This window comes from Vulpes vulpes, chromosome 1, assembly GCF_048418805.1.
Source record: "Vulpes vulpes isolate BD-2025 chromosome 1, VulVul3, whole genome shotgun sequence".
Classification (NCBI taxonomy): domain Eukaryota; kingdom Metazoa; phylum Chordata; class Mammalia; order Carnivora; family Canidae; genus Vulpes; species Vulpes vulpes.
Genome location: NC_132780.1, coordinates 15,479,729 through 15,502,870, shown reverse-complemented (window position 1 = coordinate 15,502,870; position 23,142 = coordinate 15,479,729). Strand labels below are relative to the sequence as shown.

Genomic DNA, 23,142 nt, shown 5'->3' with positions numbered 1-23,142 from the left:
CTGGGGAGGAGTGGTCTGGTCCCTTGGGTTCTCCAGGAGGTCGGTTTCTGGAGGTTCTGACAAATAAATAAGTCAACACGGGAGCTTTTTGAAACAGTTCTCTTTACCCGTGATCACTGAGTGACGCCTGGGGCAGGGAGGCCGACCAAGAGTCTCGGGCGAGGGCTCCCCCATCGTCCTCCCTCCCCCCACGCCACGTCGCCCAGTGGCATCGTGGAAAGAGGATTCTCCCATGCAAACCCCGGAGCCGGAGGGGAACCGGGAGCGCAGTTCTGCCCCCCCTGTCCCCGGGGCACGGACACGGCCACAGCACGGGGGGGGCGGAGAGGCCCCGGGGACACGAGACACTGGGGAGGAAGAGGGGTCCGCCCGCAGCTGACCCCAGGCACCGGCGACCTGATGCGGTGGCGGGGCGGGGATGAGTGGCACGTGGGGCGAGGCTTGTAGCAGCGAGTCCCCCCTCCCCTCCTTTCGGACGAAGAAGGAAGACTTGGGCCCCGCGACTGGGGAGAAGAAAGGGGAGCGGGCAGCCTCTCCTAGCATGCGGCCCGGGAGGGAAGCCCCGCTCCCTTCCCGCGGGGAAAGGGCACCCATCTCCCATCGGAAACTGATCAATAAATTACAAAGTAGAGAAAAGGGAGGCGGAAGTTTGGGGCGGGATTTCTTCCTGCCCTCTTCGTTCCCCCTCTCAGTCCAGTTCGTGTGGTTTGGTCCAGGCCCAGTCCTTTTGTGAGGCGGGGACGCGCACTCCCCGCTCGTCTGTACAGATGGTCCAGTCCGCGGCGCGAGTTCCCCCGCCCGCGCTCCCCGGCGAGACCATACTCTGGGCAGAAGGGGGAACAGCCCAGCCTCTGGAAGATTCTTCTGTCCGAGTGAGGTCACCTGCATTGACGCCGGGTCAGTACGTGGGGCAGTGAAGATCCAGTGTGCCGCCCTGGACCCCCGAGATTGCCCCGCACAGTCCTCACCTGGAGGCCTACACTAGCAGGAATAGGTCCGGACCGAAACGCCGTCTGCCCGAGAACTCCCAGAAGTCTGGCCTAGAGGGGGGGCGAGCAGTGGTTTAGTAAGTGCGCGCGTGTCTCACACACACACACACACACACACACACACACACACACAGCAAGGTTTCTCTGATCCTCAACCCCAAGCGTCCTCTCTTGGATTCTCTCCTCCCGAAATGATAGAGAACGCCTGGCTCCACGCCGGTCTCCCTCCCTCTCCCGCAGCCTGGGAAACATCTAAGGTGCCCCAGGTGGCAGTGGGCGAACTCATTCCCCACTTTGGAAAGGGGTTGCGAGACCACTCCATTCCACACCCGAAGGAGGGAGTTGGGATACTGAGCAACCCATTTGTCATGAGCGGGGGAGAAAGGACTAGGCCAATTCAGAACCCGGAGGGGGGCTTCCGGAAAGTAGGGTTGGTCCTTTTCCAACCCCAAGAAAGTTGGGGTGCTGTCATAGTTGGGAGCCGCCCACCTTCGGGCTGCAGCTTGCGAAGAGGGAGCCCCGGAGAGCCCAGGGCCCCTGCTGCGGCCGAACGAAAGTTGGGGGGTAACATCTCAGCTGAGTCGGGGGTTACGCCTCGAAGGTCCTTCTCTCGGAACATCTTCCGCCAGGATGGGGAGCGGCTGAACGACTTGGCGCTGTCCTAGGTATAGGGGCCAGGCGGACAGTGAGGGACTAGGGCGGGGTTCTGACTCAGCCGCTTCCTCTGGCTTCACCCTTGTCGGGCTGCATCTCCCCCTTTAGCTCCGCCCCCGTCCTGGTCCCGCCCCCAACCGCCTCCAGCTGGCAAAGTCACGCCGCCGCGCTTCGGCACCCTACAGGAGCCGCTAGGAGCTGAGCCTCCAGGGCTGCCGCTGCGCCCACCTCGTCCAGCCTCCTGTCTGTGCCCAAGGAGATGAGGTTACTGAATTCCTTCTCCAGGAGCTGCCGGGCCTGGGGACGAGAGGTGGAAGGGTGGTAGCGTGCAGTCTGCGAGGTGGGGTTGCCCAGTATGCCCCGGGCCAAGCGGCGGCTCACCTGCGCATTCTGCGTGGGGATCTGCAGGAGCAAGGCCAGATCGGAGTAGTCGAAGGTCTCGTCCAGGGCGAGCAGCGCCCCGTGCACCCCGCTCTCCGTGAGGTTCGTGGCGAATTCCTTCAGTCCCAGCCCGGACACCCAACCCATGACCCGCTCATTGGACCACACCATCACGTCTGGGACAGAAGGGCTTCTCAGCTGCCAGCCGGTTCAATGCAGCCCACACGGCACCTCCCAATCCTCTAACCTGGCCACGCCTCCTGTGGTGGTTCCGCCCCCTGTGATTGCTCCACGCCCCTCGCAAAGGACCTTTGCTCCCCGCCCCAATCCTACCCCCTCCCCACCTGCTCCAAACTCCTCCACCTGGCTCCCCAGGGGGACTCTTACACTCCTACTCACCTCGGATTTGGGTCTGACTCTCTTCCCGCCTCCGCTCCAAGTCCTTCCGGTCATAATTGAGCCGTTTCAGGCACATGATCCCATAATGCAGACTCACCCTGAGCAGTAGGGGAAAGTGGGGTCACAGATGAATCTTCACAACTCCAATGGCTGCTGCTGCTTCCCTCCCCATTGGCTGTGGTCTTCTGGGAAAGGTCGGGGAGTTGTTCCACTGGGTCAGTTTTAGGGAATGCTGACCTTCCCAGGACTTGGGGTATTTTCAACAGGCAGTTCCTATTGGTTAACCTGGACAGGGTATGGGGTCAACTAGCCAAGCTGTCTGAGGATTTGGACTTTTCCTGATGGACCATCTTATTGGTTGGAAGGGGCACAGAATTTCAGGATTTCCTGAGAATCCAGGCTAAAGGACCAAGATAGTCCGAGGACTTTCCCATCACCAGTCCCATTGGCCAAAGACTCTCTAGGAGTGAGGCTTCCCCTTGGACTGTCCCCATTGGCCAGGCAGCCCCCACCTGTGGAAGCTGTCCACCATCTTGAGTTGGCCCCGGAGCTCCTTCTTGTTAAGATGATCTAACATGCGGGCATCCACCAGCGACTCCATGAAGTAGCTGCGGTATTGGGGCAGCCCCAGGCTGGGCAGCCAGTCGTTTCCCACCCACTCGTGGTTCATGTCACCATATGCCAGGATCTGGGGCCATGGGCAGGTGGGGGAGGGGTCAGGCCCTCTGACCCCTTCCCATGTATGTATGAAAGGGTACACTCCAACCCCCTGACCCAAGGTTGTTCTATTTCCACCCTGCATTAGGACAATGGTCAATCTCTGCTCAGGTCAATGGACCAATCCAGCTGTCTCCTACTCCTTCATAACAGCATACACCCTTGTCTGCTCAAAGTGTGGTCCTTGGACCTGCAGCATAGCCATCACCTGTACACCTGCTGGAACTGTGGAATCTCAGACCCCACCCCAGGCACTGAATCAGAATCTGCATTCTCACCAGATCCTCAGGTTACCTGAACAGTAAGGTGTGAGAAGCACTAGCCTAGCATTGTCCTAACTCAGAATAATGGATCGGTCCAACATCACTACTCCCCCAAGTCAGGACACTGGATTCTTCCAGTGTAGCTCTCCCCCACAACAAACAATAATGAATCCAGCCATCACTTTTGCACTATCCAAAAATACTAATCTAATGCTATATCTGGACAGTATTGACCCAGGACAATATTCTGGGTCAGCCCAAAGTCCTTCACTCCCTTTAGCATAAGGAAACAACACCTCCCCCTGGCTAGAAACGAACCCCAGTCCACCGCTAGTGCTAGTTCGCTACCTGGGGGGAGTTCATGCCTCTCCCTTCCCGAGAAAAAAGTGTAGCTCCTCTTTCCCCCCAACTTCTCAGCCTGACGTGCTGCCCCTCCTCAAAATGCCTCCCCCCTTTGCCTCAGCACACTGGAACAGTCCCACTCCCCCTCAATATAGAGAAAAGGTCTCCCTCTAGTTACAGCAGTGGAACAGCCCCTGGAACCCCCGCAACCCACGATAATGGAATGGCCCATGCCCCCACGCTAACAATGGAATAGTCCGGGCTCTTCCACCGACCCCCACCAAGCCACAATGAGACAGTCCGGAGCCCCGCTCCACGCAGCGCCTCCCGCGGTGATGATGGAACGCTCCGGCGAGGGTGGGGGCGGGGCTTGGGGAAGGAGGGGCGTGCATGCAGCGTGCACAGCCTGTTCATGCGCCCACGCCCCGCCCCGCGCCCCCTACCTGCTCCCAGCTGATCTCCTTGGTCTCCTGACCCGTTAGTGGGAAAAGGGGAGAGAAGGGGTGGGTTAAGGGGCAGGCGGAGGAGGGCAGGAGAGACGAACGAACATCCAAAGATTCGCCCCCCCACCCCTCCCGAGGGAGAGTTAGTGCCACCCCCAAGGCCGCCGGTAGGGGTCACTCACAGGCTTGGTTGTGGCCGTGAGGGACTCCATCTCCTCGTGTGTCATCCACACGTTTCCTGTGGACTGAGGGGCAATAGGTGTTAAGGAGGTTAAGAGGGCTTTTGGATAGGGGAGCGGAAGAAGGTGGTGTTCCTTAGAGGCCCAGGCCAGGTCCATTTATATATTCTGCTTTCTGCCTCAGAAAGGCCAGTCACCAAAAAAAAAAAAAAAAAAAAAAAAAAAAAAAGGCCAGTCACCGCTCTGGACCAGGCAGTGAAAGAGAAAACGAATGATCATTTATTGAGCACCTGCTGTTTACCAGGCCAAAAAAAAAAAAAAAAACCATGGGCTTTGGGGGTCGGGCAAGTTCAGGTTTGAATTGAATTGGAGCCCTGCTGGGTATTTTGCTGTGTGGCCCTGGGCACAACATCACCTCTCTGACTTCACACGGATGTAGGTACAGAGTGAAGGTTCAGAATAAGGTGACAGATACAGCTGTGGGACAAAAGTTTGGGGGGAGGGGGTGTATTCACATTTACTGAGCACCTGCTCCCAAAGACCCCACGAGTTAGGACTTCATACATTGATTCAAACACTTATGTAGCTCCTCATGAGTGCCAGGCACAGTTGTAGGGTCTGGAACACACCAGGGGAAATTTGAAAAATAGACTGAATGGATGAAATTGACAATAACAGTAACATTCTTAGGTAAAAGGACACAGTGGTTGTGTTGTTCAAGAAGAATGTTCTTATTGTTAGAATATGCCCTGATAATGGGGCACCTGGATGGTTCAGTTGGTTAAGCCTCTGCCTTCCGCTCAGGTCATGATCTCAGGGTCCTGGGATACAGCCCCACATCCCTCTCCCTTTGCCTGCCACTCTCCCTGCTTGTGTGCTCTCTCTCTGCGTGTCAAATAAATAAAAATTTTAAAGAAGAAAAGATGCCCTGATGAAGTAATTTTTCAGGCTAACCACTAATGATCTCCACAAATTATATTTGAGGGCCTCAGGTATACAAATGCAAACAGCAAGTAGGGCAAGGAGTTAACAAGTGCTGAATTGGGCATGGCACACAGAAGTTTTGGCGGGGAACAAAAGGATAAAATATTAGAAGGCCGTAAACACTGCTGGGGGAAAAATTAGGTGTTCATGTGCTGGGGTGATGGGGCGAATGACTAATTTAGTCACTAATTTAGAGATGGGGCAAGTAGTGTTCTGAGGAAAGGGAGCTGCACTAGCTAAGAACAGAGTAGGGGCAGAACGGGGTGTGTTGGGGGAAGAAAAGGAGCCCCCTCATCAAAGGCTTTATAAGGAACCATATGAATTTGGATTTTTTTCTCCCCATTGGGGTCCTGTCTAAGACAGACTGAGGTAGAGGGGAGGCAGGGAGACCTGAGAAGGGACCTCCACCCCTACTCTCCTCCAATGCCTCTGAGATAATCTAGGTGAGACACTGAGGGAAGACGATCTGCGAGACAGAGCTGGGGTAAGCGAGCCCAGGATTGGCTAGTTTGAGGGCAAGAGGCGGGGCCCTAAGGTGGCCAGGGTTGCCATTGGCATCCGGACGCTCACCGTGCGGGAGGAGGCGGGCGCTGAGGGCGAGGTGAGTGAGACCATCTCCTGGATGGCGAGACGTAGTTTGAGCCGGTGCAGCGGGTTGCTGATGCCAATCTCCCGCTGGATCTCCGTGTCTGACAGGTTGGCCATGATGGCACCGCTCTTGACGTTGGCCCGGCATGCGGCCACATACCATGCAGGCATGCCTACCCACAGCTGCACAGAGGGAGGGAGGCGGGGAGAGGGAAGGAAGAGACATACACAGAGACAGAGACAATGTCGGAGGAGAAAGTGGAGAGACAGGAGGGAGACAGAGAGGTAGGAAAGTTAGCGGTGAAAAGCAACCAAGATGGGGCAAGGCAAACAGACAAGAGGGAGTCCAAGAGAGACACATGGAATAAAAGGGGGAGAGTCAGAGTCACAGGGGAGAGAGGGAGGGGGAGAGACAGAAATGAGAAAGATGTGGGGAGAGAAAGAAGCAAAAGACATTGGGGGAGAGACATAGGGAGACCCAGAAACGTGGGAAGAGACATGAGGAATGACAAAAACACAGATATGGGAAGAGAGGCAAAACAACAGACACAGAGAATCCCATACAGTGAGGGAGAAACAACAGGCCAGCAGGACCGAAGTAGGCATGACCAGAATGGCAGGGGTGGGAGGACAGGGAAAGAAAGCTGTTTAAAGATCAACAGAAAGGCTGACCTCTCACCCCCCTCAACCACCCCCATCTGGATCAGGATGATGCTGGGTGGCCCGGGGTGGCCACCTAGTGGTGGGGCTCTCACAGGAGTTAGGGATCAAGAGTCCGAGCATTTCTGGGCCCCAGTACCTCCAGCCAGGAGACCACGGTAGGCCCATCCCAAGCAGCAAAGGGCAGGCCCTGGCGGCAGGCCTCTTCCAGAAGTTCGTGCCTGGGGACAGAGGCCTAGGGCAGGAGCTCTCAAAGATAGAGACACCCAGCCCTCCGGATGGGCCCCTTTACCACACACCCCCTCCAAAACATGTTTTGTTTTTCAATGGAACACTTCAGGAATTTGCATGGCATCGTTGCACAGAGGACATGCTAATCTTCTCTGTATCATTCCAATGTTAGTATATGTGCTGCCAAAGGGAGTACCCAAAGCAGTTTTTATGAAGGTAGAAAACTTGGAAGAAGGTTAAAAAAAAAAAAAAAAAAAGAATCTCTGCAAGTGGTCTTCCCATCGCCCACCCCCCTCCTCCCTATACACACTCACTTCCTCTTGTTCCTTCGGTCCTTGTCTCCTGGGCCTGTCAGCTTGGCTAGCCCCAGAGGGTCCGTGGCCAATGTCTCGTCGGAGGGTGTTCCTGCTGAAGGTAGAGAGGGGCCAGAATTTGGAGGCTCTCAAGTAGGAAGGAGACCCTTTGATGTGGGGGTTGCTGAGAAGGAGGCCAGAGAAGCAGACGCTTCAAGAGAGTAGTGAATGAGGCCACACAGAGGGAGTGATAAAGCCACATAGGAACAAATTTCACCTGCCAAATGGAGACATCCCCAAAATAGGGATGGATTCACTGGGTTAGCCTCTGTAAGATGCAATCGTATGCTGGTAAATATTTAACAACTGGCTCCCCAGGAGGGAGAGAGTATCCCCTGATTTGTAGTGTTTGCCAATGTTCATGGTGTGAAGAATCCCACCAATTCCAGGCTACCAATGTAATGTCAAGCAGCTCACAAAACTCATAAATACTTAACTATAGACTTCCACAAGCCAGTACCAGCAAGCTCTAGCATACCATATGCCCTGCCTTTAGGTGGTCCGCTCTCTTTCTCTATTTAAAAAATAGGGGGCACCTAGGTGGCTCAGTGGTTGGGCATCTGCCTTTGGCTCAGGTCATGATCCCGGGGTCCTGGGATCAAGTCCTGCATCAGGCTCCCAGCAGGGAGCTTCCTTCTCCCTCTACCTATGTCTCTGCCTGTGTATATCTCTCATGAATAAATAAGTAAAATCTTTCAAAATAAAATGAATAGGTAAACAGGGATGGTGGTTCAGGAATTGAGCGTCCGCCTTTGGCTCAGGGTGTGATTCTGGAGTCCCGGGATCAAGTCCCACATCGGGCTCTCTGCATGGAGCCTGCTTCTCCTCCCTCTTCCTGTGTCTCTGCCTCTCTCTGTGTGTCTCTCATGAATAAATAAATAAAATATTTTTTAAAAATAGGTAAACAAAATAACAACATTTATTTAGCTCCCCTCCTCTGGTCATCTGGGCAGGCCTCAGAGTGCCCTTTTCACAGAGTGCCCTTTTCAAGGGTCCCCCCTTTTCTATCCCCCTATCTCTATGGAGTCCTGCCCCCTTCACAGCCTATGAATTACCAAATGGATGAAGACTCAGATGACTGTCAACTGAATTTGGGGAAAAGAAGGAAGAGAGGAAGGAAAGAAGGGAGAGAGGAAAAGAGATAGGGTTGGCATCAGGGTACTCACCCAGAGAAGAGCTGTCCCGGCCTGGTGGTCCCATTCGCCCCTTCTCCTTCTTGCCAAAGAGACGGCCTATGGATGACTTGATGCTCTTCTTCTTGGGGGCTTTGTGCAGGGAATCTGGGGTGCCTTCACTGGGTGAACAGGACGAAGTGAGGGCAGCCCCATCTGGGATACCTCCTCTTCCCCCAAGTCCTTGACCATTCCCTGACACATCCTCCCAAGCAAGCCCCTCCCCATCCCATCCACTGCTCATGCTGACCTTCCCCGTGAAGTCCCCCCATCTTCCAGGGATCCTGCCTGGAGTGCCAAAGCCTGTGTCATTCTCTCAAGGCGGGCAGAGCGGGGAGTAGGAGGTGGAGTGTCTCCTGGAATGGCAGGCCCCTCTCCTCGTGGAGCCCCAGCTTCCTCCTTGGGGACATGATTCTGGGGACAGAAAAGCAGAGATGCTAAAATGAATTGGAGGGGTCATGTTGGGGTGTCTTCATTAGTTGAGATGTCTACTAGGAGATAGCTAGGATGCCCCTGGTCTGAGGTACCATTTCTGAAAGTAGCCTAGACTAGGTAGGGGGTGTTGCAGAAACATAAAGGCAATGAGCTTGACCAGCCAGTTTTATGTAGCCTAGCTTCTGGTGTCAGGGGTGGGATCTGCTCAGACTTAAGGAAAGCGAATGAGTTACACATTCTGGAAGCCAAAACACTGACTCCAAGGCAATAAAATGAGCTAATATGTCTTATTCCTCCTCAAAGATCAGTTCTGAGGATCTAATATTAGCTCTCAAATCTTTACTCACAGAAACCTTAAAAAAAAAAACCAATAAAACAAAACAAACAAAAAAAAAAACCACCCTATGAAGAAATTTAGTGCATAAAACAGGTAAAAGCAGATCCGACCTTACAAAAACACAAGTTAGGGTTCATCAAACCAGTGGCTCGGCCTCCCTTATGCCTTTAAGTTGGAACTTCTAGGGAAAAGCTAAGATTGCTTTTGAAAATCACTGGTGTGAAGAGTTATTGTTGCTGTTGGTTGGGGATCCCTGTCTCCAAACTCCCCCTGGCCACCCCACCAAAATAAGGAGACTCCAGAACACTCACAGCTTTGTCGGTGCCCTCACGGGCAGGGCTAGGGGGAGCCAGACGGGGCGTTGAGTGGCCAGAGCTGGGAGGGGAGGGGCTGGCAAGGGTAGAGGTAGTGAGGGAGGGGGGCAGTGAGCAGCTACTACGGTAGCGGCCCAGTGAGTCTAGGCCAGAGCCAGACACCCGGCTCTCCAGCTCCTCTGCCCTTTGTTCTGTTGTCTCCTTCTCCTCTTGGATAAGCCTAAGGAGGAAAAAAGGGGGAGACTGTGTGAGAGAGCACAGGCAAGCCATGGGGGATAGAGTCTGGGGATCCCAAAGGGCCAGGAAGGCTCGGTGGGGCAAAAAGAATTCTGGGGGAAGCATAATGAGGTTAGAAGGTATTGGTGGATTCATCATGGCCTCACAGGTTCAAGGAGTGTCAAAGGGTCATAACAGGCCCAAGAGGTCATGTAAGGATGAGAGACAACAGGAAGATCAGGGTCTGCATCAAGGCTTCCATGATGATAACCACATAGTTCTATAAAATCATAAAAAAGATCTCTATGGGAAAGGTCAAATTCCAAGGACAGAAAAGCAAGATCATAATAAGATCAGGGTGAGATCAGGGACTTTGAGGTCAACTGAGGATCTGGGAAGTTCATGGAGACATTTGGCATGTGAATCAATGCCTCAACTCAGAATGACTTTGGATGGAAAGTAGTGGTCATGTTGGTATATTTGCTGGGGCCCATGGAGAGTTTGTTGTTAAAGAATGCCAAATAGGGCAATTTCTGGGAAATCAGGATAGACTTTATGTCAATGGGGGATTCATAATAAATTAAGGATTCTTATTATATTAAGTAGAAATTCTTGGTCTCTTGAGTTGGGGTTCTTGAAGTATTAGGGTGAGACTATTGGTGTTTGGGATTGGGGACCTTGTATTGAGATTCTTGGGGTACTGGGAGACTCTGGGTACTAGCTGTGAGAAGCCATGACATCCATGGTGTACTGGAGGATTCCTGGTGTACTGGCTTGAGAACTTTGGTATTTGGGAATGCAGTCTTCGGTGTATTGGGAAATTGTGAATACTGGATAGGGAATAGATAGAAAGCAAGCAAGCACAGAGACTGCTGGGTGTATCCTGAGGGATTCCTAGTTACCAGAGGGAGTGTTGGGCTGGGGGAGTTCCTTGAGGATAGTAAGAGAGGAGATGTGCTCAGGCCTTCAGATCAGTCTCCAAAGCAAGAGGGGCTATGAGGTCAGCTCAGGCAAGGTGGAGGAGGAATGGGCCAGCACTCACTTGATCTCCTTGTTGATGGCTTCCAGCTGCTCCTGAAGCATGATGGCCAGCGTCTGCACATCAGCCTGTCCGCTGGGGGAGAGCAGCTCAGCCCCAAACATCCCCTCGGCCTCCTCCTCATCTGAGCCATCCAGCTCCCCAGGGAATGGGGGTGGCATGGACCCCGTGGGGGCTGACCGCTCCCACTCCTATCTCTGTATGGGGACAAAGGATATCAGGTGGGTGGGGGTCAAGGGAGATGCGGGGGTCAAGGGAGGTGCTGGGGCCTACCTCACCTCTACTGACCTTGTCCACCCTCCATGAGCCTTCCCATGTCCCCTGACAATGAGTGGCCTCACCACATGATCCAGCCCACACACTTTTCCCAGCCAAGCCTTGCCTCTTGACAAGTCCCTTTCCTTGACCGAATGCCCCATCCAGGACCTCTACCCCATCTCCTGATTCTACCATTTCCCTTGACCCAAAACACTTCCTTTCTTTACCTTGCACCCCCATTCTAGGATTCTACACAGTGGCCATCCCCCAGACACCACCCTCTCCCCACCTCATCATTCCACTAAGGTTCTTACCAGGGAGCAGGATATCCGCACAAAGAGACGTCAAGCAAGTGGGGATGATGGAGTTATGGGAGGAAAAAAAGACTACATGGGTCCAGGAGACCCTGTTTCTCATCCCAGCCCCCTTCTAGAGAGCCCCACCTATTAAACTCTACTTCTACTGTTGCCCACCCATCCCCTGCTCAGTCCAGGGCCCCAAAAGTGGCTGCTGACCTTGGAGGGCTCGTCCTTGACCCCTGACCAGCGGCCTCTCTTGCCTGCCCGGCCACTGCCAGCCCCATAGGGGTCCAAGTGGGCACCAGAAGGTAATGTAGGTGCCTGGGAGTAACGGAGCTCCAGGGCACTGCCAGGGAGAGACCTGTGGGCATGGAGAGGGTAGCAGTCGGAGACCAAGGGGTCAGGAAAAGGGAAGAGAGGTATGGGGTCAGAGGATTAGAAGAGGGATCTGAAGTCAGAGGTCGAGGTCAGAGGGCATGAAGTCAGGTGTCCAAAATAACAGGAATCAGTGGAAGCCTTTGGAGGACAGGGAGTGGGGGTGTGGAAGACCTGGAGATCAGAAAGGATGAGCTTGGCTAAGGCAGTTCCTGTGGGCAGAGGTGAGGCATTAGGATTACTGTCACCTGGAGTAGGAGGATGGTGGCCTCCCCCGCAGCTGATCAATCTCCATCTGCATCCGCTCCATCTCTGCCAAGAGCTGCTCCTGGTGGGAGGAAGTTGGAGGTGTCAGGTCAGAATATGCCCTGTCCCTAAGCAACAGCCCCTCCCAGCCTGGCTGACTGCATCCCCAGCAATGCCTGCTCCATGTCCCTGGTCCTAGCTCCCCACGCCCTCTTCTCCAAACCTCTCTTTACCTTGTTGAGTAGCAGTTCATCCTGAAGCTTCTTCATATTGGCAATCTCCTCACTCAGTGAATTCTGGGGAAGACAGGGGTGCAATGAGGGGTGGTGCCTGGAATGGGCACGTCCTGGGGCTGGAAGCATCCAGAGACTGGCTGAAGGCAACCCCAGGGGAATGAGGTGGGTATGGTTGGTGAGCTGGAGGATACAAGGGGTGGGGAGTGAGGAGGGGGCTTGTGGGTTCAAAGATGCATCTAGGGAGGGGAATGCCTGGGAGCCCCAGAATCCAGCACAAAGATTCCATGTTGGAAGGTCCAGGGGTGTCTAGGTGGCTCAGTCCATTGAGCATCTGGTTCTTGGTTTAGGCTGGGGTCATGATTTCAGGGTTATGAAATCAAGCCCCTGCCCCTCCCTGGGGCTCTGGGCTCAGCAGGGAGTCTGCTTCAGATTCTCTCCCTCTTCCTCCCCCTCTGCCCCTCCTCCTGCTTGTACTCTCATAAATAAATAAATAAATAAATAAATAATCTTCAAAGTGTGAGGGTCCAAAGGATCAGGGGCTTGGGGAAAAGGCAAGAACTCAGGCAGGGTGTGGGTGCCCCCAGAATTCAGCTCTTAGAGTGTTTAGACCAGGTGAAAGAATGGCCCCAGCAAGACTAGGAAAGTGTGTTGACTTCGAATTCCGGATGCCCAGATTTGAGATCTCAACTAACAGTCTGGGGAAAGGTCTGGGGCCCCGGGATCCTGGCAAGAGGTGGTCTAGGATTCCAGTTTGCTGACATCTGGGTTGGGGCACACCTTCTCCTCCAGCGCCCCCATGCGCTCCTTGAGGTGCAGCTGTAACCGTTCATTGGACTCGCTCAGCAATTTGTCCACTGTTTCCGACAGCCGCTTATTGTGGTCATCGTTCATCTTCTCCCGCTGCCGGGCCTACCCAAAGGACAGCAGGACAGGAATACTCAAGCCCACCTTGCCCAGAGTACGGCCTCCAACTTCACCCCCTCATCTAAAAGCTCCTGCCCGGGTGGCTTCAAAGCCTCACCACCCCCTCTGCCACCATCCTCCCCCCTCACCCGCTGCAGTTCTTGGTTTTTCTCCTCCAACTGGGCCTCCAGCTGCCGAAGTCGCTCCTCAAAATTCCCATGACGTTCCTCAGCCTAGTGGACAGAGCCAGAGCAGGTGACTTTGCCACACTAGGACCCAGTGAGGCTCAGACCCAGCCTCTTCCAAGGTTCAAGCCCCACCCCCGAGCTCCAGGCTCCTTGGCGAAGAGGCTACAGACCCTGCACTAGGATTACGGCCCCATCCCATCCTCAGGATCTGTTCCTTTTTTTGCGTTCTAGGCCATCCTGTCAGTCCAGACTAGTAAACGCGTCCAACAGCCTCCGGGCCCTGCCCCCATTCCAAGTTCTCCCACTTTCCTAGACCTTTGCCACACCCCCGACCCCCACCCCCCACTGTCCCCAGCATCACAGCTACAAGTGTCCTACCCCTCCAGACAGAAGGCCTGGCCTCATCCCTATACCCCATACCCCCACTCTCCCGCCCCGGGCCTCTCCTCACTTTGTTGAGCGCTGCCACGCGCTGGGCCAATTGTGCCTCAATCTCGGGCAAGGTCTCTGCCTTCTGCAGCGTCTGCTGCAGCTTCTGCTTGGCGTCATCCAACCACTCTGCCAGCTGACGGCTCTTCTCTTCACTCTGGGGGATTGGGGGGAGGACAGAGATGGGGCCGCGGGGTGGACCAGGAATGAGAGGAGTTAGGTAACACAGGCCGTGGCCTTGCCCCCGCGTGACCTTCCTGGCCGTGCCCCCACCTGCCGGTACAGCGACTCCTTGCTGGCCAACTCATTCTCCAGCTTGTCATTGGCATCGTGCAGCGACGTGGCCTCACGCTGGGCACTGAGGTAGCGCTTCTCCAGGGTCGTGATTCGCTCCTCCATATCCTCCCGCTGCGCAAGCGCCTGCAGAGGTGGCAAAAAGTCACGTGGACTATAGCTCCCAGTAAGCCCCGGGGGGTACGTAGGCTTAGAATCCTAGATCAGGTACCCCAGGGTATCCTGGGAAATGAAGTCTCCGACTATGTGGGAGTCAGAATGGCAGAACCACACCTGCCAAGAACTCCCAGGAATAGTGAACCTCAGGACCTCGACAACCCCAGAGTTAAAATGGTAGTACCACACCTCCGATAAGCCTCTAGGACGTCTGTCTGAGACCCTCCCCTTATGGATGACCTAAAGCCCATGGGATGGAAAGTTTCCATTCTCCCTGGCCCTCTTCCTTCAAAAATCCAGGCCTTAGGGGCCCCTGGCTGGCCTAGTCCGTACAGTATGCGACTCTAGATCTTGGGATCATGAGTTCAAGCCCCAACTTGGGGGTAGAGTTTACTTAAAAATAATAACAAATCAAAAAATAATAATAATAATAATAATAATAATAATAATAACAAATCACTTTTAAGAAAAAAAAATCCAGTTATATGCAACTGATGAATCACTAAATTCTATCTCTTAAACCAATTTAAGAAGGAAATAAATAAATAGATAGATAGACAGATAAATAAATAAATAAATAAATAAATAAATATTTTTTAAAAATCCAGGCCTTAGATCTTTCAGCAACTTCTAGCACAGCCCAGGCTTAGAATCACAGAGCAAGGGATCCCTGGGTGGCGCAGCGGTTTAGCGCCTGCCTTTGGCCCAGGGCGCGATCCTGGAGACCCGGGATCGAATCCCATGTCGGGCTCCCGGTGCATGGAGCCTGCTTCTCCCTCTGCCTTTATCTCTGCCTTGTCTCTGCCTCTCTCTATATATATGACTATCATAAATAAATAATAAAAAAAAAAATTAAAAAAAAAAAAAAGAATCACAGAGCAAGTGCCCTAGGGTCTCATGAAAAACAAAAGTCCCTTCCACGTGGGAGGCAACATCTCTCAAGAGCCCCAAGGTAGCACAGGCTCAGAAAATCTAAGACAGGGCTCCAGGGTTTCATGGAAGATGGACTTCTGTCTGGGAGCCTGTGAGGTGGGACTACACTTCTTCCCAACAGGCCCCAGAGCCATCCAGGCTTAAAATCTGAGGTGAGGGGATCCCTGGGTGGTTCAGCGGTTTAGCACCTGCCTTCCACCCAGGGCATGATCCTGGAGTCCCAGGATTGAGTCCCACGTCAGGCTGCCCATGTGGAGCCTGCTTCTACCTCTGCCTGTGTCTCTGCCTCTCTCTCTCTCTGTCTCTCATGAATAAATAAATAAAATCTTTAAAAAAAAAAAAATCTGAGGTGAAAGTCCCAAAGGATGATTAAAAAACAAAGTGCTTGCTCTTCTTTCTCATCCAGTGACTTCCAGAATCCATACATTTCCCAGCAGTCCCAGGAGCATAGGAGTTAGGACCAAGGGGCCTAAGCCAGGATGTGGTGAAATGCAGACAAAGGGGGCAGCCCGGGTGGCTCAGCGGTTTAGCGCTGCCTTCGGCCCAGGGTGTGATCCTGGAGACCTGGGATCGAGTCCCAAGTCAGGCTCCCTGCATGGAGCCTGCTTCTCCCTCTGCCTGTGTCTCTGCCTCTCTCTCTCTCTCTCTCTCTGTCTCTCATGAAAAAATAAATAAAATATTTTTTAAAATGCAAAAAAAAAAAAAAAAGAAAGAAAGAAAGAAAGAAAGAAAGAAAGAAAGAAAGAAAGAAAAAGAAATGCAGACAAAGGAACTCAATTTAGAAGCACAAGAGTGAGATGCCTGGATGGCTCAGTTGGTTAAGCATCTGACTTCTGCGAAGGTCCTGATCTTGGGGTACTGGGATCGAGCCATGTGTAGGGCTCTCTGCTCAGTGGGGAGCCTGCTCCTCCCTCTCCCTTTGCCCTTCCTTGCCCACCCCAATTACTGACCGCCTACCATATATGTGTCATATACCAACTCTCTGGCAAGAGCCATAAGTCCCATTCTACAGGTGAGCAAACTAAGGGTCAGAGAGGAGAGTCAACTGCTCCTGGACCAAATCCAGGTTCCACCATTCATGAGCTCTGTGACTTTGGGCAAAGGAGGACCGGGTAAGGCTAGGGAGAGGGAGGGACAGAGGGCAGCCCACCAGGGGCTCCGGCCTCACCTCCTTGAGGTCGCGCTGGAGCTTGGCGTTAGCTTCCTCGGCCTTACCCAGCTCGCGGTGGGCGGTGCCCAGCTCCTCCTCCAGCTGGCTCATCTGGCGGCACAACACCGCCAGGCGCTCCCGCAGCTGGCACACCTCCGCACGCTGCCGCTCCAGGGCCTCCTCCAGCTCAGCTGTGCGCCGGTTCGAATCCCCGCCAGGACCAAGGCCATTGGCAAGGGGCTGGAGTGGGAACAGTGAGACAAGAAAGGACAGAACCCAGAGTGGGAAACACAGACATAGAGAGAATACAGGAGACAGTTGACTGGGGGGAGGGGGGAGGTTCAAAGATCAGTCCTGGAGGTCACAGGAGTTAGCTAGTTGACTTGAATTAGAGGTCAAAGGCCACTAAGCGTCTTAGGACTTCAGATGTCACAGAGGCAGTGAGGCTCATACCAAACATTAAAAGGGCCATCACAAAGTCAGGGGCTGAGTGGAGGTCACAGGGATGGGGATTCTTGAAGAGCAAGGGGAGGGAAAGCCTTCCACCTCTCACCTGCCCGTCCCCATCCTTGCCGGGCTCCTCCAGCCCCGACCGGCGCCTAGACAGCTGTTCTCGAAGGCTCAGTGTCTGGGAACGGGAAACGGAGATCAGGACAGAGGGAGTCCTAGAGCCCCAAACTCTACATCCCAGTGGTCTTGTCGGGGCCACCCCATCGCACAGTCTATTCTTAAACCCTGTGCTTTCATTTTATCTCTCTTTAGCTGCCCGGCATGAAGGAATTCACCCTTACTCTTCCCCCTAGCCTTCTTGCGTTGGTGTCCTCTAGAGCCCCAATTTTCCCCAAAGAACCACTTCCTCCATAATCAGTTCTTTCTCTTAGCCCCAACCCACCCAAACAGCTCCCTGGTCCCTCCTCCTTCTTAGCCACGCCCCCACCTCCTGATTGCTCAGCTCCAACTCCTCCTCTAGCACCGCCACCCGCTCCAGCGCCATCCGCAACCGCTCCCGGACCTGGGGATGGGGACAGGGTAGAGTGAGATGGAGATCACACCTAATCTAGGACAGTCGACTATGAGGCCGAACACCCCTGGAACGGCCTGATAGGGCAACATTAGCATTCCTCCACCTATAATAGATGTGCAACTCCAACGAGTTACAAAGGCATCCTCACCCACTGGTAGCTCCCCACCGAAATTCATTTTCCTATTATTAACCAGGCAGGTCCCAGTCTGAGTAGCCTGTCCCAATCAATCTCAGTCAACATTCTTCCCACTTAGGACATCCCCAATCAACCACAGCCAGAATCTCTCCTATCCAGGACAGCTCCAGCCAGCCACAGGCTTAGGCATCCAGGCTTTTCTGATTCTCATACCTTCTCATCCAGAGCCTTGTGGTGCTCGAAGAGGGATTTTAGAGCCTTGAGCACCTCCACCTCGGAAGAGACTCCACCCGGGGACTGGGCCTGGCGCTTTACCACGGTCATGCGCAGTGACCTCTCGTGCCTGGACACCAGGCATTCCAGGTGTTCAAGGAGAAGCTACAGGGTTAGGTCATCGGGCCAAGGAACAGAGGCAAGGGAAGAGAGGCAGCGTCGAGGACAAGGGTGGTTCAGACAGGTGGGGCGGGCACATGGAGGAAGTGGTGGAGTCAAGCAAAGGAGTAAGGAGAGAGGTCAGGAAAAGAGAGAGGGGTATCAGAGGTAGGGGCATGGTCAAGGAACGAGGTGTAGGAAAAGAAAAAATATGGAGAGAAGGGAGGAGATGTGAAGGAAAGAGGCGACCAGAGAAGACCAGCCAGGAATTGGGAGTAGGGAAGAGAAAACAGGAAGGCAAGATGGGTAAAGAAGATGGGTCAGGCTGCCACCCCCCGTGGTCCTGCCCACCCCACCTACGCCCCGCCCCCACAGCCCTCACCCTTGTGTTGTTCCGCTCCGCCTTCAGCTCCGCAATCTCTTCCTCCCGCTCCAGTAGCTGCTCCCGACATAAGTTCAGCTCTTTCGTCAGAGCCGCAAACTCCTGTCCAGATGTGAGCAGGATCCGGACAATCGGGTCAATCCTTTCCCGATGTCCCTCATTACACAGGACTGGGTTTGATGGCCCCGCCCCTCCTCGCGAAATCCCGCCCCTTCCAGCGGCCCCGCCCCGCCCATCACCTGCAAGCCACACCCCCCGCAATGCACTCCTCCCTCCCAAGAGCCAAGTCCCGCCCCTTCCGGACCGCCCTCTCCGCGCCTTTGGTGGTCGAGGTCCCGCCTCCCGCAGGCCCCGCCCCGGTTCCGCCCAGACCTGGGGCAGAGCGATGCTGAGCTGGCGCTGCAGCGAGTCCTTCTCGTGGCCCAGCTCGCGCAGCCGCAACTGCGCCGTAGCCAGCCCGTCCTGCGCCTCGCGCAGCGTCTCCAGCAGGCGCTCGCGCTCCGTGAGCATCGTGACCATAAGGCGCTCCAGCTCGCCGCCCGCCTCGTCCGGGCCCAGCGCCGAGCCCCGCCGGCCATCCTCGCTGATGGTGGGCATCACCTCGCACATCATGGCGGCGGTGCTGGCCTGCGGGAGCGGGGAGGGGGCAGGGAACAGAGAACGGACTCGTCGAGGCACTGGCAGAGAAACTGAGGCACGGCCTCTGGGATAGTGGAAACCGAGGTGGGGCGACCCAGGCATTCTACAGATGAAACTATGGCCCATCCATTCTGATCATGTCATGGGATCAACTGAAGCCCATTGCTTCTGGGACATCAGGGCTAGCTACCTGGGTGAGACCATTTGGGGAAACCGAGGCCAGACTCCATCAGGCACTGGGAGCAAATCTAAGACCAGCCTAGTGAGGAGAACCGAAGCCAGGTGACCCATCGCCTGAGTCAATGTGGGAAAACCAGTGTCTACCTATTCTGACCCTGCTGGGAATACACCTTAACCCACTGTGTGAGTAAGAGGATAAGCCTGGCTAAGAACCATGCCTTCAGGAGGTCGAAGAACTGGGGCCACTATCAGTGGTACAAGTACACGGTCACAGGGATGGTCCTCACCTCTCCAGCCCAAATCCTGCCCACAATTTCCCAGATATCTGGACCCCAGCTCCATCTAAAAACTACTCCACTTGCTAGCCATCTCCCACAACCCAGGAGTCCCAAGATACAGCTCCCTCCTACCTCAGGTCACAGGAGGCTGAGTCCCCAATTCCCTTCTCTCCCCTAGACCCAGGAGTCTGAGCCTCCAGCCGCCTCTTCCCCAATCCTGAGGTCAGACAGGGACACAAGAATCTGAGCTTTCAACCTCCAACCTTGGACCCAGAAATCTCAGCCTTCAGACCCCTCTTGCCCCAGAACCAAGGAGTTCAGGCCCCCAGGACGCAGGATCTGGGTGCATGAGCTGTAGGCGGAGATGAAGGGAAGTCTGCTGAGCCACTCCTTCCACACACATCAGGTCAGACGGGTCCAGCTGGCCTGGTCGAAAGCAGGAGGGACTTTCACTCTGTTCCTTCCTTTCCTTCTCTCCCTCCAGGCAGCAGCATAACCGGTTCTGACAGTGGATAATTCCCAGCCCCACCCAATGTGCAGACTATGTCCAAAACATGGAACTGGGGTCTTGGATTCCAATGAGAAGAAGGAGGGATGGAGGGTCCTGGAATGTGGGAGTGAAGATAGCAAGATGCCTGTACCCTTGCGTCTTTGAAGAGGTTCACCTGGGAATCTAGACACCTGCATGCTAGTATTCAGAGACAATATTTATAAGAAGATAGGTCAAAAACCAACACAGCATCTAAAGTCCAGAACTTATGTGGAAATGCAACACTGGATGTTCCAGAGAAGCTGCTCTAGAACTTCAAATTAACTGAGAAGGAAATAACATTTAGCAAAGCTGGGTGTAGAATCTAGAAAGTCACTGGTATGAATACAGTACAGACTGCAGAAAGGACATATGTTTCCACATGTACAGTGTGCTTGGGATAAAATCATCACATAGGGCCAAGTAGAGGATCATATTCTAGAACCCAGGTCTGGAACCTTGAACTAAGCAATCCAATAAATTAAAGAATGGTCTGGGTCACCCAAGAACCTCAAACACAGAGGAGAACATAATGATATCTAAGAACATACCTAATGTATTGCATAAATAAACCTAGTCAGGAAACACCTAGAACTCAGAACCTACCAAGAATACAGGTATAACAAAGACTGTATCAGGGGTCACACTCTTGGTGTTATCATGTGTCTAGATGATAGACAGAAGGCAGAAAATAGGCTCTAGAATTCAGAACATGCCCTGGAGGTGGGGGGGGAGAACCCTAGAAAGTAGCAAGGAGTTTGCCTAGAACTTAGAAGTGCCTGGGGGAAGATTCAGAAGCATGCTGGGAATTGAGAATTCACTGGCATAAGGACTGAGCTGGCAAAGGAAGGGGGGAGAGATGTTCTGGAAATGAGGACATTTCTAGCTGAAGACTCCAAAAGAGGAGATGAGCCTAGAGCATGCTTAGAATGCTAAAGTGACAGATGGAGGAGGAAGCCCACAATCCTCCAGGAGATAAGTTCTAAACGAAGGTCACATTAGGGAAAAGATGGACCGAAAAGGTGGGAATGGATGAGCCTAGAACCTAGCACCTGAAAAAGGAAGATGCACAACACTTCAGGAAGAATCTTTTAGATTTAAGACTGTAGAACTGGGTAGACCTAAAATAGGAAAGTACATTTTAAAACTGATAGCAGAATGTGGAGAAAGGCTAGAGCACATAATTGGAACACACATATTCTAGAATATAGAATGCCCCTGGGAAGATAACAGAATCTAGAACAATGCCAAGGATGTGGCTGGAACCTAGAACACACCTAAAATAAAATTTAGCAGAGAATAAGCAAGTGTTAGTTTCTAAAAATTTGGAACATGTGTGAGGAGGAGGTGGGATCAGAATTTGGTTTGGGGCATTATCAAGACGTTTAAATTCCCCTGGGGAAATGCATGCCTAGAATTTAGTATTTAACCTAGAATTGAGAATATACCGTGGGTGCAAACAGAACAGAGATCTTGGCTGAGAGTGCTCTAAGATTTAGAAGGATTCTAGAGCATGTAAGGGCACAGTTTAACTGGGAATATGGAAGATAGTGGGTAGGTTCTAGATCATCTAATGAACCTAGGTCACAGAATACATCTAGAGGAAGGGGTGTATGTCTGGCCCATCATCTTGAGAAGGTGTACTCAGAGGATGGAACATCATGACATAGAAACATCATGATAGGGTGCTGGAAACATCTCAAGAAGGTAGGTCTCAGGGAACAGAGTAGAGAAGAAGAGAAGACAGCTCCCAGAGAGCCCAGTGCCTGAGATGATATGGGGATGAGGCAGGTTGTTAGTTGTTAAGGCCACTAGAGATGTCAAGTTGATGGGGGTTGTAAGGCTGGGGGGACCTGGATTCCTAAGAGCAAGAGCTAATGGGTTAGATAGTTGGTGGGGGGCTGGACTCCTGAATCATTGTAGAGATAAAGGACAAGGGATGGAAGCTGGGAGCCTGAGTCCTTGTTGGGAATGAGGGTTGCAGCAGCTTTGGTGGGTAATACAGAAGCCGGGGTCTGAACTCCTGGTCCCTGAGGGGATGCAGGACCAGGGACAAAGCATCTAGGTCTCCAAGAGGGAAGGTGAGGTGGGCAGAAGCCAGAGAATTGCATTAAGAATTACATTCCAAGAGAGTCATGGTGCCTGAATCCCTAAGCAGGCAGATGTTGAGATGCCAGGAGGCTGGGTATATTTGTCTCGGGGGCACAGGGGACTGTTGAGCTGGGTCTCTAAAGGGGGTGAAAACTGGGAAACTGGATTCCCAGGTTATGAGCGGGTGGGGGTTACCAGTTGGGGCCTCAGCCAGACGGAGTGAGCACTGAGAGGGCTTCCAGAGCCAGGTGGGAACTGGATCCCTGGATGCTAAGATCCCTAGGGTGGACCAGGCAGGAACATTCGGAAGCCCTGACTCCTCGAGAAGCAGCTGGGATCCCAGAAACCTGGGGTACTGAGCACTGGCCAGAGGCTCACCAGCGGAACCCTGAGGCCCAGGCGCCCAGGTCGGAAAGGGCCCGGGTATCTCCGGGTCAAAGGCGCGGCGGGGGGCATTCCCCGCGCCGCAGGCGCCCCCTCCCCGGCGGCAGCGGCCGCGGGAGGTGGGGGAGGTGAAGCTGCCGAGTGCGCTGACCATGGACAGCTCCGGAGCGGGCCTGTGTCCAGGGCGGCTGCCGAGCCGGCCTGGACCGAGGGACGAGGCTGGCTGTTCAAGCCGGAGGCTGGAGATGGGCACACCGGGTGCACGAATAGGCGACTATGCACACCCGACGGGGGGCAGCTGGCCCTAGCTGGGGGTCTGACACGGCCACGGCAGGTATTAGGAGCTCGGGGCTGGGCCGAGGAGGAGGATGTAGGTCCAGAGGGGGCTGCCGGGGCTGAACTGGGAAATCCAGGCTCCTGGGCCCTGGACGAGGCGCAAGGCAGCAGTACGCCTGGGATTCTAGGGTTCGGTTGGGGACTCTGAGAGCCGGGAGGGGCACGCCTGAGTCTCTGGGGTTGGGCTGTGAAATCTGGACTCCGGAGCCCCCGGGGATAAAGAAGGGAGTCCAGGATCTCGGGAAAGCGAGGAAGGCTCGGCGAGGGGTCCCCGGGGTGGGCGCTGCCAAGCGGGCTGGGCCGGGCTCTTACCTACCTGGTCCGCGGCGGCTGCGGGCGGAGCTGGGCTGCAGGAGGGACGTGGGGTGGGGTGGGGGGACCGGGCGGGGCCCCTGGCGGCGGCCGGGGCCCGGATCTGTGGCTCCGGAGCCCTGTCTCCGCCGCTCGCGCGGGCTCCGCGTCTCTGGCTCCGGCTTGGGCGCTGGGGACCCCCCCTCCCCCTCACGGTCTCACAGCCCTCTACCCCCTAAAATAACCCCCTGCCCCTATCACCGTTCAGTCTCCCCCCGCGAGGCCGCAGCCGCCAGATCCAGGGGTGCCCACCAGCGCCCCCCAAATCCCACCTCCC

The 23,142-nt window shown here is 54.2% G+C and overlaps 1 protein-coding gene and 1 non-coding gene across 5 annotated transcripts; both read right to left on the bottom strand.

The window, feature by feature from the left end:
* Positions 1 to 85: 85 nt before the first annotated feature.
* Positions 86 to 23,142, bottom strand: PPFIA3 (PTPRF interacting protein alpha 3). Of its 4 annotated transcripts, none has more exons than XM_026014201.2 (30): positions 22,831 to 23,142; positions 18,450 to 18,704; positions 18,078 to 18,179; positions 17,537 to 17,701; positions 17,101 to 17,175; positions 16,717 to 16,791; positions 16,182 to 16,403; positions 13,904 to 14,050; positions 13,653 to 13,787; positions 13,163 to 13,246; positions 12,888 to 13,019; positions 12,108 to 12,170; positions 11,877 to 11,956; positions 11,470 to 11,614; positions 10,700 to 10,887; positions 9,439 to 9,661; positions 8,606 to 8,769; positions 8,350 to 8,477; positions 7,145 to 7,238; positions 6,739 to 6,820; positions 5,922 to 6,122; positions 4,371 to 4,433; positions 4,189 to 4,215; positions 2,936 to 3,111; positions 2,424 to 2,521; positions 2,025 to 2,200; positions 1,872 to 1,940; positions 1,479 to 1,650; positions 969 to 1,040; positions 86 to 882 (listed from the first exon to the last, which is right to left on the bottom strand). In XM_026014201.2, the coding sequence occupies exons 2-29, from the start codon at positions 18,687 to 18,689 to the stop codon at positions 982 to 984; spliced, it is 3,585 nt and encodes a 1,194-aa protein (XP_025869986.1). In that variant the 5' UTR covers positions 18,690 to 18,704; positions 22,831 to 23,142; the 3' UTR covers positions 86 to 882; positions 969 to 981. The 4 variants fall into 4 exon arrangements, with proteins under 4 accessions (XP_025869986.1, XP_072612985.1, XP_072612988.1 ...); XM_072756884.1 differs by having other exon boundaries at positions 22,827 to 22,985; XM_072756887.1 differs by lacking the exon at positions 4,189 to 4,215 and having other exon boundaries at positions 22,831 to 23,131.
* Positions 6,920 to 7,026, bottom strand: LOC112931568 (U6 spliceosomal RNA). Its single transcript, XR_003237319.1, has one exon. It is a non-coding gene; the product is annotated as a U6 spliceosomal RNA (small nuclear RNA).